At 42.2% G+C, this 14,679-nt stretch overlaps 1 protein-coding gene across 3 annotated transcripts; it reads right to left on the bottom strand.

The window, feature by feature from the left end:
- Positions 1-278: 278 nt before the first annotated feature.
- On the bottom strand, positions 279-14,537 carry LOC139566024 (phenylalanine-4-hydroxylase-like). Of its 3 annotated transcripts, XM_071386835.1 has the most exons (13): positions 14,213-14,537; positions 12,796-12,912; positions 6,552-6,735; positions 5,216-5,304; positions 4,562-4,629; positions 3,929-4,125; positions 3,700-3,835; positions 3,353-3,422; positions 3,002-3,058; positions 2,798-2,893; positions 1,802-1,935; positions 1,540-1,655; positions 279-1,106 (listed from the first exon to the last, which is right to left on the bottom strand). In XM_071386835.1, exons 1-13 carry the CDS (start codon positions 14,270-14,272, stop codon positions 1,063-1,065), a joined length of 1,368 nt encoding a protein of 455 aa, XP_071242936.1. In that variant the 5' UTR covers positions 14,273-14,537; the 3' UTR covers positions 279-1,062. The 3 variants fall into 3 exon arrangements, with proteins under 3 accessions (XP_071242936.1, XP_071242938.1, XP_071242937.1); XM_071386837.1 differs by lacking the exons at positions 12,796-12,912; positions 14,213-14,537 and adding an exon at positions 11,773-11,892; XM_071386836.1 differs by lacking the exons at positions 12,796-12,912; positions 14,213-14,537 and adding an exon at positions 10,386-10,625.
- Positions 14,538-14,679: the final 142 nt, after the last annotated feature.

The following is a 14,679-nucleotide window of genomic DNA, read 5'->3' on the forward strand; positions in this document are numbered from 1 at the left end:
GCGAAATAAAACGTTTTGTAACCTACAAAATAAGATTATGAATACTGAGTTTTACTTACATTTATCCTAGGCTATATATTTGTATTTCCGTTGATTTGTAACAGGTGCAACAGGTCATTGTGCAAACATTTCTTTTCCCCTGACTTGGGATGCTCTCCAAGGTGCTGAAACGCACTTTGGCAGACTAACACAAAATATGTTCTCACAACCAATTACAGCCTAATAATAGTAAAACATATATAATCATAAGAATAATTATTTTGAGAATTGATCTGAAATAACATTTTTAGCATACATTTATTTGTCAAGTTAATAATAACACATGTTCATGCATATTATACAAATGTGATAGTAAAGAATGAAAAAACAGTCGATCATTTGGATTCATCAGAATTCAGGATATAATCAAACACATTCTCTAATAACATCCTGGACATAAACATTGTATTTCGTTATTGTGTTTTATAGGCCTAGCTATTTATAACATAATGCAAGGATTTATTTTTGCCATTTGCGATTTAACCAATATAGATAGAATACTCAAGTGCGAATTAGATCGTCGTCAAAGCCTGAGCTAATAGTTCTGGATCAGCACTATTCCAATGTAATCCTTCTCAGCTGGTTACAGAAAATGACATCGGTTAACTATCAATACTGTAGTGGCGGTGTTGGATTTCTAGAACATACTGAAAAAGGTATGATAAAAGAATACTTATTTTAAAGTTAATATTTGTTTTATGTAACTTCATATTTACAATGACTGACAAATTTTCCGATGTGCCATTTTCATTGGCTAGTAGTATGCCTCTCTGTGTGATTCATTGAGAGAGTGCTACTCTAATAATGACTACTACAATTAAAATGTTCTACTTAAAATGACTATCGTCTGGGTTGCAGTAGGTATTTATGAATAAATTATTTAAAGATGAAGCAGAATGCAGTAGATGTTATAATGGACAAGCACACAGATTATAAGTAGAAAGAGTATAATGGAAATCTACAAGATTGATGAAATACATTGAGATTCTATCATTGCGCACATCAGTATTGAAGGTGGTCTCCTTACTCCATCTTCCGCAGGGCATTGCACAAGATCCCAATTTCCCCTAAAATAAAAGCAACATGATCAAATTAGGTAGTTCATGTGTAGAAGATTAAGAAACATTCAATTCCAGTAGGATTTGGACATTCATACAGATATTGTCTTTAATTCAATGAAACTATGTTTTCAATTTGTAAAAGGCAAGACAAAAATATATCCTAGTGTGGTCTTCTGTAGCTCAGTTGGTAGAGCATGGTGCTTGCAATGCCAGAGTACTGGGTTTGATTCCCAGGACCACCCGTATGTAAAATGTATGACTGTAAGCCGCTTTGGATAAAAGTGTATGCTAAATAGCATATATTACATACAGTGTATATAAATTACAATTGGTAGAAAATCTAATTTGAATAGTAATAGTTCTAATAGTACTTGATGTTGGTATTTGCATAAGGGGTTATTGAGAAGTTTTATGAGGACTCTATAGAAATGTCACACACCACTGATGTTGTCAGCCAGGTTTCTCAGCTGCTGGGTGTTATCCAAGACTTCAATGCTTTGGGTGTACGCATTGTAGCGCACTGAGAAAGGCCTGGGGATGGTGGCGGCAAATTTCCTGTATAAAAAGTCATAACATAGGACATTCAGTTGAAAATGTGAATGTATATATTATGATATAAAGATCCAGAGAGTTCCGAAGCAAATACAGTGAATGAATGTGACATAATAAACGTTTAATTATGTACAGATGTTAAATATTACCTGACTCTCTCTTTAGCGTCGTCAAAGCTCTCTGCAACAAAGTAAATGGGCTGGAACTCAGTGATTGGGTACTTCTGGAGGCTGGTCTTTGCAGGGTCAAATGGTTGAATCTTGGGCTTGTCTGTCAAACAGTACTGTAAAACAATTCAAAACAGTCAAATGTTATTCCAGAGTTTGACAATCCCCACTTATGGGAGATGTACCACTGTCATGAATCAATCTACAATGAGCAGAATCCAGGTTACAGGTCACGGACCACAAGCAGTGTGCAATTCCTCAATGATATTCTGTGCCCCGTGAGCCTCGGTAGCAGTAAACAGGAAGTGTAGTGTGAATGGCGTCCTGCTGTGATATGTCTCAGCTAACTGCTCATCCTCTGATGACAACGTCTTATGTAACTGGTGACTTAAGATATGAATTCTGTCTCTGCCCCCTACTTCTCCAGTGAACCACTAACCCACTCCTCACCAGTTTCCCCCAGTGACACATTTAGCCTGAGCCCTGTGTGGACCACTAACAAACTGATTGACAGCTGAATTAGTGGAAACCAAGATTGGTATCAGGGGCAGGTCTGACGGTTTTGACTAGTAGAAGTTACTTTTCGTAGCAGGTTAGGAGAACTTACCTGGCAGGTTTGGAAAATTAGGTTAAGATTAGGGTTAGCTAAAATGCTAAAACTGTTCCCGACGTGACTCGAACATATCTAGCTACAACCAGGTCTGCCCTGAGAACAGTCTTTGTTTCCACTAATGCGATGCTGCTGACTGACAGCCCACTGGGCTACATCATAGGGATTTGTCTATATTAGAACTGCAGGAAGGAGGCCTGCGCATGTGGGCATTAAACAGGTAATGAAAGACACCCTCGTAAAAATAGCCACATGGCTAAATGAATTGTTCTGTTGTGAAGATGCCCAACATGTGACCACTGTGGCTGCTTCTAGCATCTATTTCTCATTGTAAGTCGCTTTGGAAGCTGTAAATGTAATGTAAATACCTGCAGCTCTCCAAATGATGAGAGAAGCCCAGCTCCATAGGCCTTGATCTCAGAGCCCTGCTTGCACAGGCCAAACTCCACTGTGAACCAATATACCTTGGACAGACAGACACAAGGGCTCGTCACATATTCAAAATGGTTTTGTATTCCTCTGGTATCAGGAGTCGGCTGTAGTTGATGTTGTGAGACGTCTGAGATACTTACAGTAGCAAGCCTCTCAATGTACTCGTCGGGGGCACCCAGGGAAGCCAGACCGATTTCCTGTTCAGAACAGCGTCAAATAAATCATGTTATTGTCTATTTGCATCAGGATATTGTGCTGTAACACAGATGAAAGCGTTCTACAGGAGCAAAACCAATATTAGAGAAAGACTGGCACATTCAGTACAGTTGCATGGCATTCTTCTCAATCCTCCTCAACATTATGACTAGCATGACTGTTTTTGAAGCTGATCTTTAAAATGGTGCCCTTTTTCACGCCAACAATGGATAGTTCTCTTAAGTTATGATACCAGCAGTGGTTAAAGAACGTTCATGTCCTCTTGTGTTCTTTACCTGTGAGAATTGGGCAAAGGTGGGGTCAGCAAACAGAGGAACATGGCCCAGGAGTTCATGGCAGATATCCCTGTGGAGAGATGTAAGTCAATGACTGTAGAACATATTCAACTATGTACAACTGGTCCCAAGGTGGGATGGGACACCTATATAAAGGCATGGACACACCGGTGGCATTTGCCGGCCGAAAGTACTTAACAGGGGTGCCGGCTGTAATTTGCAAACCGAGTACAAACCGATTCTACATGTAGAAAATGACGGAAATCGGACGGTCCCTAAAACATACAATGACGAACGAGCGAGTCATTGATGTTTTTTCTCCTTAAAATGATGAGGGTGACACTCACGGCTCAGGTGTGTACATGGGCTTGGATTGGTGACGGATGTACTGTGTAGAGTGGAAGACTCGGAAGGCCAGACCAGCCAGGAAATCCCGAGAGGAGAGCAGGCCAGCCACTGGGCGCAGCCGGAAACCTGTGCACGCTAAAACAGAGAGGAGAGGAGGGGAGGGTACCATGTCAGTGTATGTGGGACGCTGATAGAAGCAGAGGACTTAGGCACGATCTGTTGTCTTACACTGCAGGTAGCGTGAGATGTCCTCCAGCTGGGGGATGTTGTCCTGCCTGTAGCCGCAGTACTGCTCCAGCAGGGGGAACACACGGTTGTGCTCGCGGCAGGCGTGCGTGGGGTACAGAGTCTTCAGCTCATTGAACACTGTGCTCCATGTGGCCTTCTCCTCCGCTGTGTACTCCACCTTGGGAATGACCTGGCCACTGAAACAGAGAGACACACTGTTGTTAACACACACTTGTGTATAATATGTTCTTCTGTACACAGACACACAGTCCCTATTTTTTGAGGGAGGACTAGGAGGATAGATGGGTGGGGGGGATCAGTTAGTGGATTCACTTCATTATTCTGCCACGGTCCCACTGCTATGTAAATGTGAGCTTCCTGTGAGGGCGTTTTCATTGGGGCTGGCGCTCTTTGTAGTTCCTGGGAATAATGAAGTCTCAATTATGCGAACAAAGCTAGAGGCTTCAAATCCACCACTGTCCCCTCTGTAATTCGTCCCCTTTTGTTTGTGGTAATTTTCAATAAAAGGCAAAGCGGGGAATGAAATGAGGCTGGAGGAGAAATGAGGCTCTGCTGTTGTGTAAAAGAGAGGGACCCAAGAGAAAAATTATTCTAGTCTGGATTGATAGTTACTGTCTGTAGTTGTAGGCAATGTCGGCAAACTCCTTCCTCCTGGTTCTGTACACTGGGTCTGTGAAGCCCTGGAGTGAAAGACCGAAGTAATCAATGTTAGATCTTATTTATGGTCACTGCCTGGCCCTGTATATAATGTGTAAATCCTCAGCTAGGACTACTTGGACTTTGACAGCATCATACTCTCCCACTCTGCTGAGAGCCCTGGCTGGAAACACATATTCAAATGAGGCCTTTGTAGAATGTATGCTGCTGATGAGGAATACATTTCATTTTAAAGGCGGTGGCAAAAGGGAACAATTATCTATAATTATAGGGGCTCAATTCAAGCAATGACATCAATTTGGGGACCTAGAGAGTTTCCATTAGAATAGATAGCAGAGTGGGGACTGTCATCACGATTTTAATCTTTCATAAAACACACGTGTGGGTGCACATGTATACACACACGCACCTACGCATGTACACACACCCACATAAATCAAATTCAATTGTAATCGTCACATGCTTCGTATAACAACAGGTGTGGACTAACAGTGAAATGTTAACTTACTGGCCCTTCCCAACAATGCAGACACGCATACAATACAAAGCAGACACCCAGTACACAGTGTGTAGGATGTAAACAGACAGTAATGATTGGTCGATCCTTACAGGGTGATCAGAATCCAGCTCAGATCCGTAGCTCAGAATCTGGTTGGCAAAGCGATCCAAGTCCTGGATGTCATTGGGGAACCATGGAACTGTAGGACAGGGGAAGCTCCTCATTACCCAGTTCAGGTGAATGTGACAAATAGATATATACACATGGCCAAAACAGACCAGAGTAAAACCAGTCGAAACAGTGGTGCATAACTTCTTGAGATGTAGAAAACTACAATTTAGTCATATTTACAATTGTCTGTAGTATATCTGCCTTGTGTTCAATGTCCAATTCCAAAATGTAAATTGATTGAAACAAGTGAAGCCCAAATGAATATTGATGTGGATGGCTTTGTGGGGGTTTTGCCTGCAGGGTGCGTTTGTATTGGGATAGAACACTATCCAGTAACCATGTTGACAGTGAACAGAGCAGCCGAGGAGGTCACCCATTGGCTCATTTATGACAGTTAGAAGTACTGGACATCAACCATTAATCTAAATCGAGGCCGTGTGGTCCAGCCTGAGGCTAGGGGAACAATGGGACCTCACCAGACTCCTCTCAAAACAGCCTGTCTCCATCTCAGACCATAAATATCTCTTATATCCTCCAATGACACATTAACCTGTCGCCCTGTCCAGTAGACCATAGGGCTAGACAGAGGGGGCTGAGGACAAGGGCGGCTGGCTTGGTGGTGGCCCTGTCTATCTCCGCCTGTCTGTCTGTCCGAGATGAGCGATGACCCTGTTAGGGTTTCCCTCCTCTGGGTCTGTGATAGAGGCAGTCTGTTCTGTGACAGTCGGTGACACTGGGCTCCTCTGTTTGCAGCCAGGCCAGTTGGTACCCAGTAACTAAACTAATGTCATTGTGGAAACAACTAATAAAGGAGGCTGGATGTGAGGGACAGGCCATCCGTCTCCGCGGCGACGCTCATCACATCATTAGACAGTCTGGCTGGTGGCCTGCTAATGCGCCACCCAGAGTTCAGATCATGTGACACACACACAAACATGCTTTGTCTACTTCCCCCTTCTCCCTCCTAGACACAAATATATCATCATATAATTATTGTTAAGTACACTTAAAATAATGATTTAGTAGTCATGATTTTAATCAGTCATGGTTTTTAATACTTTCAGTCATGGTTTGTAATATGTTATATGCATATCTAGATTGATTATTCATTGATAATATATGTCTATATACACACACTCATACACATCAGGATTAGGGTGAATTCCATTTCAACTCTAGTCAATTCAAAAAGTAATTCTGTATTCCAATTCCAAATTTTCCTTATTAAAAAGTGTTGACGAGGATTGGAATTAACCCCAACCCTGATACACACACCTGTGTCCTTCTGTTTGTTGCGTGAGAGCTCGTGCACGTGGCCACTGATCTCGGTGCGCAGGCCATCGATGACCTCGTCAAGGGACTTGGAGTAGCTGGTGTCCACGCTGATGAAGAACTCAAACTCCTGGTTGTTCAGTCGCGACGGGCGAGACTCGATGTGCATCAGGTTGATGCCCTTCTCCTGTTGAGTCAGAGACAGAGGAGAAGCCATGTAGCTCTGTAAATCCTGTGTGACAGCTAAGTGGTTCAATCCTGCTATTAGATCTTGTACATCATTTTGTTTTTGTATCTTTAACTTTAAAAGCATTATTGTGTTATTGAAATATTATTGACAATAAAAGTTAGGTTACGTTTTTGAAAAACTACTTTAAAAACCTGTGATTCAACTCATGACGATCCAGCACTGGAAATACTGTATGTGGACTTAGCATACCGCAAGAGGGCGCCAAGTGCACATCCAAACAGTGGTCATTTGACAGGCTTTGTGGAGTCAACCATGCCCTTAGGACAGGACAGCACAGCACTAAACAATCACCCAGCTAATGCACTGTGGGCTGGGTGTTATAGAACCGACTAGAGCCAGGATGTGAGCTGTGGTAGCATTGAAAGGGCTTGCACAACAACATGCAGCATTTTTATCAATGCCATCACATCTTTGAAATCATTCTGTCAACTTTTTGCATTTTATAAAATTGCCACTTAATACCAGATAATATTTTCCAGATTATGTTCATTTTGGATGGGATTCGATGTGTACATATACATATCTATGCATTTCAATATCAACTGTACATCTCAATATCAATTGTAGTTTTTGGCCCATCCGGAGAAACATGCAAATCTATATTGGTTAATTATTTAAAACATTTGGTTTGGTTTAGTAACTGTGGGGAGCAGAGAGGGAGTAGAACAATCTCTTACTGCCATAGGCCCAGTAGAGAGGCGGGGTCAGGTGGCACACAGTCCCATTCCCCCTAACTCTCCTCTCTCTTCCCCCCTCACTCTCGTCCCTCGTCCCCCCCCCCCCTCTCTCCATCTCCATCTGGATCCCATTATCCAGACTTGCGCTCTATGGAAACCATATGGATCTGCTGTTGTTTCAACATCCAACAGCACTTAGTTACAAAACAATGCTCCACACCCCTCTCCCCCCATGGCTGGCCTGGCATCGCTCTGCATACTTTACATCTGATGTGCCGTTATTGACTCCTTGTGGTGTCAGTGAGTTTGTTTGCCCTGTTTGTTAGGTCTCTGTCTGTGTGTTTTAGTTTAGGCAGATAGTTTAGTGTTTCCTTTGTTGTTGACAGGAGATCAGTACTGCAGTGTTATTCTAATATTCATCTTTATTTTATTTTTTTATTTTTAAAATAAATGTTTAAAACATACAATATACTTGCAGTGAAACCGCTCAACAACTACATCACATTAGTTATCTAACAGACTCCCATCCAGAGCACACAGAAGCAACCAGGGTCAACGCCCTGCTCAAGGGCACGTTGACAGATCTCCCACAAGGTCAAAAAACGGGGACCTGAACCAGCGACCCAACAGCTACCGGCCCAAGCTCCCAACTGCCAGCCCTCCAAGGCCCCTCAACCATCCGAGACCCCCCACAGCCCCCCCCCTCAAAATAGATAAATAAATAACGAAAATCTATTTCCCACCCCCAAGAACCCCCTAATATTAATTTTACAGGGAGCCTGACCAGGCTTATCTAGGGCAATATATGCCCCCCCAGTTTATATGGTCCCAGGGCCTATATGGGCCGTTTGGATAGATTTGTGTACTTCCTAGGGATGTCCCTATGCTCCTGGTGACTTTTGAAGTGGAATGAATGTCTACCACAAGGCCTTGTGTGAGTGACATTAGCCCTACCCGTGCCCTGGCTGCGCTAAGGCCTTGGTCCGGTCATGACAAGCTCACTGATGCTAGGAATTGACTCCTCACATGGCATCCAACCCACATCACATGGGCTGGAGTTTCAGAGGGATAAACAGGGAGTTACTGAGATGTAGCTGGGGACTAGAACTGCATAGGAGGACTTCTTGACTCCAAATTAATACTGTAAATGTACATGGGTATAAATGATGCTGATTATGCAGCTGGTGATATGGATATACGGAGCCAATGTAAACGTTTCCTTTGTATTCAGTCCTTCCTACTTGAGCTGTCATTTTCAGTTTCTCACATTCAAATTATGATGGTTTCTACTTGGATGCCTTCGATGTTTCACTCCACATACATGAATAAAGCCATATGGGAACATTGTATTCCTAAACCATCCATATGATCCTGTCCTCCCACTGATGACTGAGAGGTGCCCTACGGGGGGGGGGGTGCCAACTGATGTTGCTGAGTACAGTGGAGTCTGGTCAGTCCTGGGGAGAGGGAGGGCTGTGTTGATAGTTTTCAGGGTAACGTGGCCTGTTTTTATAGAAAAGGAGGGTGTGGATGCTGGGAAGTGATTGGACTAAAACTGGGTCTGATGGTGGGGAGGTTTGGGGTTTTACAGGGAGATGGGGGTGGAGTAGGGGGTGGATCTGGGGAATGAGAGCTCATAGGTCCAGAGGAGCTTCTCATGTTTACAACTACATTTGGAGTACAGCACGTGGAAGATACTTATTGATCTCCACAAACACTCATTAAGATTTCTTGTTTTACTTTGTGTTTTACTCCATTTTTTATCTGTAGTGGAGAGTGGGGTAAGTTGAGCCATTATTTACATTCAGCATCACTACATCAAGAGAAATATAGTATTCTTTCTAACAAAGATATCTACATATTTCAGGATAGTGTATCCCTGGAAATAATCAGAATTCATAACAGTTTTGAAAACATAGCTTGCCCCCCATAAAAGCGGTCTCTTGGCACAACTTACCCCAGGTAAATTGAGAATAGGGACAGGGTGGGTTGAGAATAGGGACAGGGTGGGTTGAGAATAGGGACAGGGTCATTTGAGAATAGGGACAGGGTAAGTTGAGTGACAGTGTCCTGTGACAGTGGGTGATGGGGGTGGAAGGTCAAAGTTGAATTCATGGAATGGGGATGTGGTATATTGTATATTTAACTGTATGCCTACATTCAGATATAGATCTCTCTGTTCAATATCACTAACCCTTCCATTTGTTGACCAGTTGTCTGGGACATGGATGTTGTTTCCATGTACCAATTTGTGGGCAAGTTCTTTTGAGGCTACTAAGCCCATGAAACTGGTCTGCAAGCTCAGCCTCCATGTCATCAGATAAGACCTCGCGCTCCTCTGCTACTCTGTCATAGCCTCTCTCTCACAAAGGTACACGTTAGTTTTCTTTTTTGTCAATGTACCTCTTCAGTGTAATTCAGTCTATTTTTTTCATCCATTACTGCTGATCGAATGGACTTCTTCCCCTCTCTCACTCCCTTGGCTGCTCTCTCAAGAACCTCAGGGGGGGCTAGACCCCTGCTTGTTTTACATTTGTATACACGGGACATGATGATGTCTGCTCAGTAACAAGACAAATGCTATATCTTGAGTTCATATGCATGACACATTGCAGGCATAATATGCATAAAACTGACCAAAATGAATCATTTGTATGGAGTATGGTAGCCATTGGCTCTACTTACCCCATGTCCTTTTTCTCAACTTACTCCAAGGCAAACATTTTGACTATATTAGCCAACATAGCTACAAGGAAGAACTTTCAAGCTAGGTTTAGGACCTCATTTTGAAGCTTATAGAGACCCCAACTGATGTATAAAACCATCTACTTTTGTTAAGATACAAGCATCATGAAACGTAGTAACACACTAAATGAATCACTTTAGTTCTGTTTTTTGGACCTAACTTACCACTTTTTCCATGTGGTTTCTTCCTTCACAGACTCCATGAAATGATGACCTCTTCCTAAGTATTTGGTCAGATGATTAATTTTGTGTATGGTTTCTTAGAAACAAGGGGTGGCTCAACTAACCCTTTGACTCAACGTACCCCACTCTCCCCTACAAGTGAGGCACAAGACAATCCAATTCTGTTTCGACTACTAGGACATCAAACTTCGATAGCACTTCATCGTCGAAGGTTAAACAATGAATGTGCTGCCCAACAGCCCTGACTGCGTGCTACGAAGTACATAGTCACTTAAGTCAACACAGAATAAAAAAAGGATGCACCTTGATACAGGGTCAACTGTTGCTGGTGGCACAACACAACATGATTAAGTGAATGGAGTAGCCATAACTGGTGACCATATTGGGGTCTGATGGGTGTCTCCAGTCTGTTTGACTATTTCAAAAACAGAAACCTCGGCCTGCGTTGTGGAGCAAAGAGCGGCCTGGAAAGATTGTGTACACAGCTGCTCCCGTAGATATCTAAGATAAAGATGTCATCACACTAACAGTTACCATAGAGCCGTAAATCTACACAGTCGGGCTTACATCCCCTCAACTCTAAATTCAGTCACCTACATTAACAACGTTGGCTACTAATACATTGGGCAACCAGCACATTGGACAAAGACGTCAGATCAACAGCCACATTTGGGTTAATATTTGATTTGAGTTGTCAACAAACTCAAAATATTTCAAATAAACCAAACCTTGAACCCTGGTTGAAAGGTCTTGGGTTAAAATGACACAAAAATGTTCAACATGTACGTGTTATGACAGCTATCCATAATGATGTAATGGTATTATTTTGATTCTGAAATAACGAAGAAACAATGTTGAGTGACACTACTTTTTTCCCAGAGGTAGAGGGAACATACTGCACCAACCTAAACCCTAGGATGATGATACATAAAAACTTTGGGGTAGGCCTCCAACTCCTTCACACCCTGCTGGAAACTCTCCACTAACATTTGGCTAGTTAAATGTTAATGTAAATTCTGCCCCAGAGAAATGTCCAGTATTCACATGCATTTACTGGTAGTATCCAATGGTGGAGCATTGTTTTCCATTACCTTGGCCTCTGTTGCAGGAGCCTGCATGGAGATTGAACAAGCTGGTCTATTTGTATGAGAGAGCCTGTTCCAATTCGACACAGAGCTGTACACATTAAAACACAGCAGGCCCTACGGTACGATTTACTCCTGGGGGGTACTATGCACTGTATTCAGCCAGACACAGGTCCTTCACTGAGGCAGGTACCAGGATGCAGGAGGATGGTTAGTAACCTATAACATCTGGAGCTAATTGGAAACATGCTGTCTTATGAAACGCATTTGGTTTGGTTGCGTACCTTGTAAATTCTTACATGGAGGAAGAGAAGGGAAGAGAGGGAAGGTCTGGCTAACTCAGTGTGAAGCCCTGGCTGTCTCTTTAAATTGGTCCCTCGGACTGACAAATGGCAGCTAGTAAACTTCTGTCTGATCTTCTAGAGTCGCTCTGCTTTTTATGGGCGTGATCGTTACCTCCCTAAAGTTGCTAGCGATAAATGGTCCTGTGTAGCTCATTGGTAGAGATGGTGCTTGCAACGTCAGGGTTGTGGGTTCGATTCCCACAGGGGACCAATATGAAAAAATGTATGCCCTCGCTACTGTAAGATGCTCTGGATAAGAGTGTCTGCAAAATGACTCAAATGTAAATGTCAAAATAACTGTCCTCCTGAAGGAGTTACTAAGCAGTTTTCCTGGTCCAGAACACAGCTGTGGAGTTGACTCTGAAGATACTGTACATCATTTGGATTAGTCTTTTTCCATCTGTTTTATTCATATTTGGTACGCATGGTATGAAATGGATAAAAACACGTAATCGTTTACTTTGTTTGCTTATAGCCTGTTTGTTGTGCTTGTACTGTTCAATAGCCTCATACCCACCTCTCTCTTTCTCACCTACAGAAACTATTTAAGTTTCTAGCTTTTAAAGTTTTTTTTTTTTTTAAGTAGCTATTTAATCTTTTACATATTTCAGCTTTTATATATTTCAGCTTTTACATATTTCAGCTTTCACAGCTATTTCAGCTAATACTGCTTTCAACTTTCACAGCTATTTCAGGAATTACTGCTTTCAGCTGTCACAGCTATTTCAGCTATTATTTCTTTCAGCTTCTACAGCTTTTCAGGTTTTTGGCACTCCTAACAGGCTGACTGACTTCTTATTTGTCCTTGACCAATGACTCATTGGACAAACACATCAGAGCATTTCAGAATAAAGATTGAACATTACTTTGCATGTGTGTGACTACAATACATTACTGCACATTTAAGATTGTTTGTTTGCACTGTGTACATATTCATATTCACGGTAATGTTGAGTGGTTTACTTCAAACAGTCTGAGGGCTTTGGCCAGCGCCCCAACCTCCTCCTTCAGGGAGAAGAAGCAGGACAGCACCCCCGCCTTGGCACTGGTCTCTTCCTCCAGGTACATGGAGCCTCTCCTCTGCAACAAGACAAGATTCACAGCAATTTGGCCTATGACCCCCATGGCTGGATCTTACCACTGCACACATTCCAGGGGGCGTTGAATGTGGTGGGCTGTGGATTACATTCTCATCTACATAGCTATGTACAGTGGATATATCACTGGCCTGGTGGGGGTTATGAATCTGAGTGGAGTGATTGACATGGCTATGCTCTCGAAAAGTGAACCTTCTGTAGCGTGGTGACCCTTGCCATTACCTCAACTACACAACTATTTCTCTCTCTTTATGCCCTCTCACCAAACTGCAAACGCATGTCGCCCACTCCCTAATGACTGAGCCTCCACAATCTGACCCACAAACCTGATAGATCAAACAGTTGAACAGATATGCATTATATCAATAGGATTGTGTTAATTTATTCCATTGCATTTACTCCAAAGTATCACTCACAATGAAAAATCATGTTTGGTGCATGTGTTTGTGTGTGGGCTGTGGTTATAGAACCCAGGTTATTTTGCATATTCTAAAGGACTTACCTCTCAAAGCTTTCACACCTTTAACCTTTCCTCTCTGACCTTTGTAGTAATGACCCCTGAAACCATCTCATCAAAATCTCTACTCAGCACAAATACCTCGACATCCCCAATTCCTTGAACTTCGCTGTTTATTGGGATTCTATCCCTTTAGAATTTCTACAGTCCATTATTGTGATGAATTAACAAACACTAAACGTTTTATCATTACTTCTCAAGCAAAAGCTGATGTTAAACTGTGCACCCCTTTTCTAGATCAGATTAAAAAGTTTTAAAAAACATATTTATTACCGCAACCTGCATGGATTCATAGTCACTGACCTTTAACATTATTCACAATTACCATATGTTTACAACAGTCTAGTCTGTGTTGCCATTCTGCTGACTAGAATATTCCAGTCACAGTGGACAACATACAGCTGGACAATGAACAACGTTCTAATAGCCGTTTCACGAAATGACACTGACTTTTTACAATAGCACGTTTTACACGTCTGTCCAATGCCAAGTATGCCTGTTCCCTTCCCTATCTCGTGACATGGAATTTACTGCACAATTAGAATGATATGGCTGTATTAAATAAATAGAATCATAAAACCATCAATTATCACTATCTAGTATTATAAGCCAATAAGTTTATAAATGTATATTACTCATTCAACATTATAACATAAATTGTCATCACGATTATATTATTAGTGATAAACAACTTCATAAATGTATATTATTCATTAAACATTTAATATTATTGTTCACACTAGATTGTATGTTTAAAATGGCTTACCTCTTTGCCATTGTCAGGTGTGGGATAGTCCCCGTTAATTTTTTTGTATGCTGCGTCCATCCTCCAGTCTTCTCGTTGCGCAGGTATGAAACCACTGATGTGTGTGCTTTGGTCGAACTTGTTTGAGCAACTCAAGTTAAACTTCAGCCGTTCATGTTGGCCCACGTGACACCACCCCCGTTATGGTTTGTATCCCTGTCACGCAAGGAACAGAGGCCTATGGAGCCATTAAGTTATGAAACTGCTTTATTGGCACATCTGGTTCTTTGCTATATTGGCACATCTGGTTCTTATTGTCTAGTGCTGGGGTAGAGGTGGCTGGGTAAATGTTCAGAATCAACGTTTCATAACCATCACTACCTGCCAAGCCTCCACCCACTCAGTAGTACTTCCCTGTGATGTAACAGATAAATATGACTTAGTTATAATGCTGAAGAGGATGGTCGATGCACGCCTATACTGTGATG

This window comes from Salvelinus alpinus, chromosome 37 (assembly GCF_045679555.1).
Source record: "Salvelinus alpinus chromosome 37, SLU_Salpinus.1, whole genome shotgun sequence".
In the NCBI taxonomy this organism is placed as follows: domain Eukaryota; kingdom Metazoa; phylum Chordata; class Actinopteri; order Salmoniformes; family Salmonidae; genus Salvelinus; species Salvelinus alpinus.

Excerpts from the sequence above, each read along its gene's own strand:
- LOC139566024 (XM_071386835.1), bottom strand. The coding sequence starts at position 14,272 with ATGGACGCAGCATACAAAAAAATTAACGGGGACTATCCCACACCTGAC. Across the intron at positions 3,836-3,928 it reads CATCTCACGCTACCTGCAGT|CGTGCACAGGTTTCCGGCTG; the intron begins GTAAGACAACAG and ends TCTCTGTTTTAG. Across the intron at positions 3,059-3,352 it reads CCTTTGCCCAATTCTCACAG|GAAATCGGTCTGGCTTCCCT; the intron begins GTAAAGAACACA and ends TGTTCTGAACAG.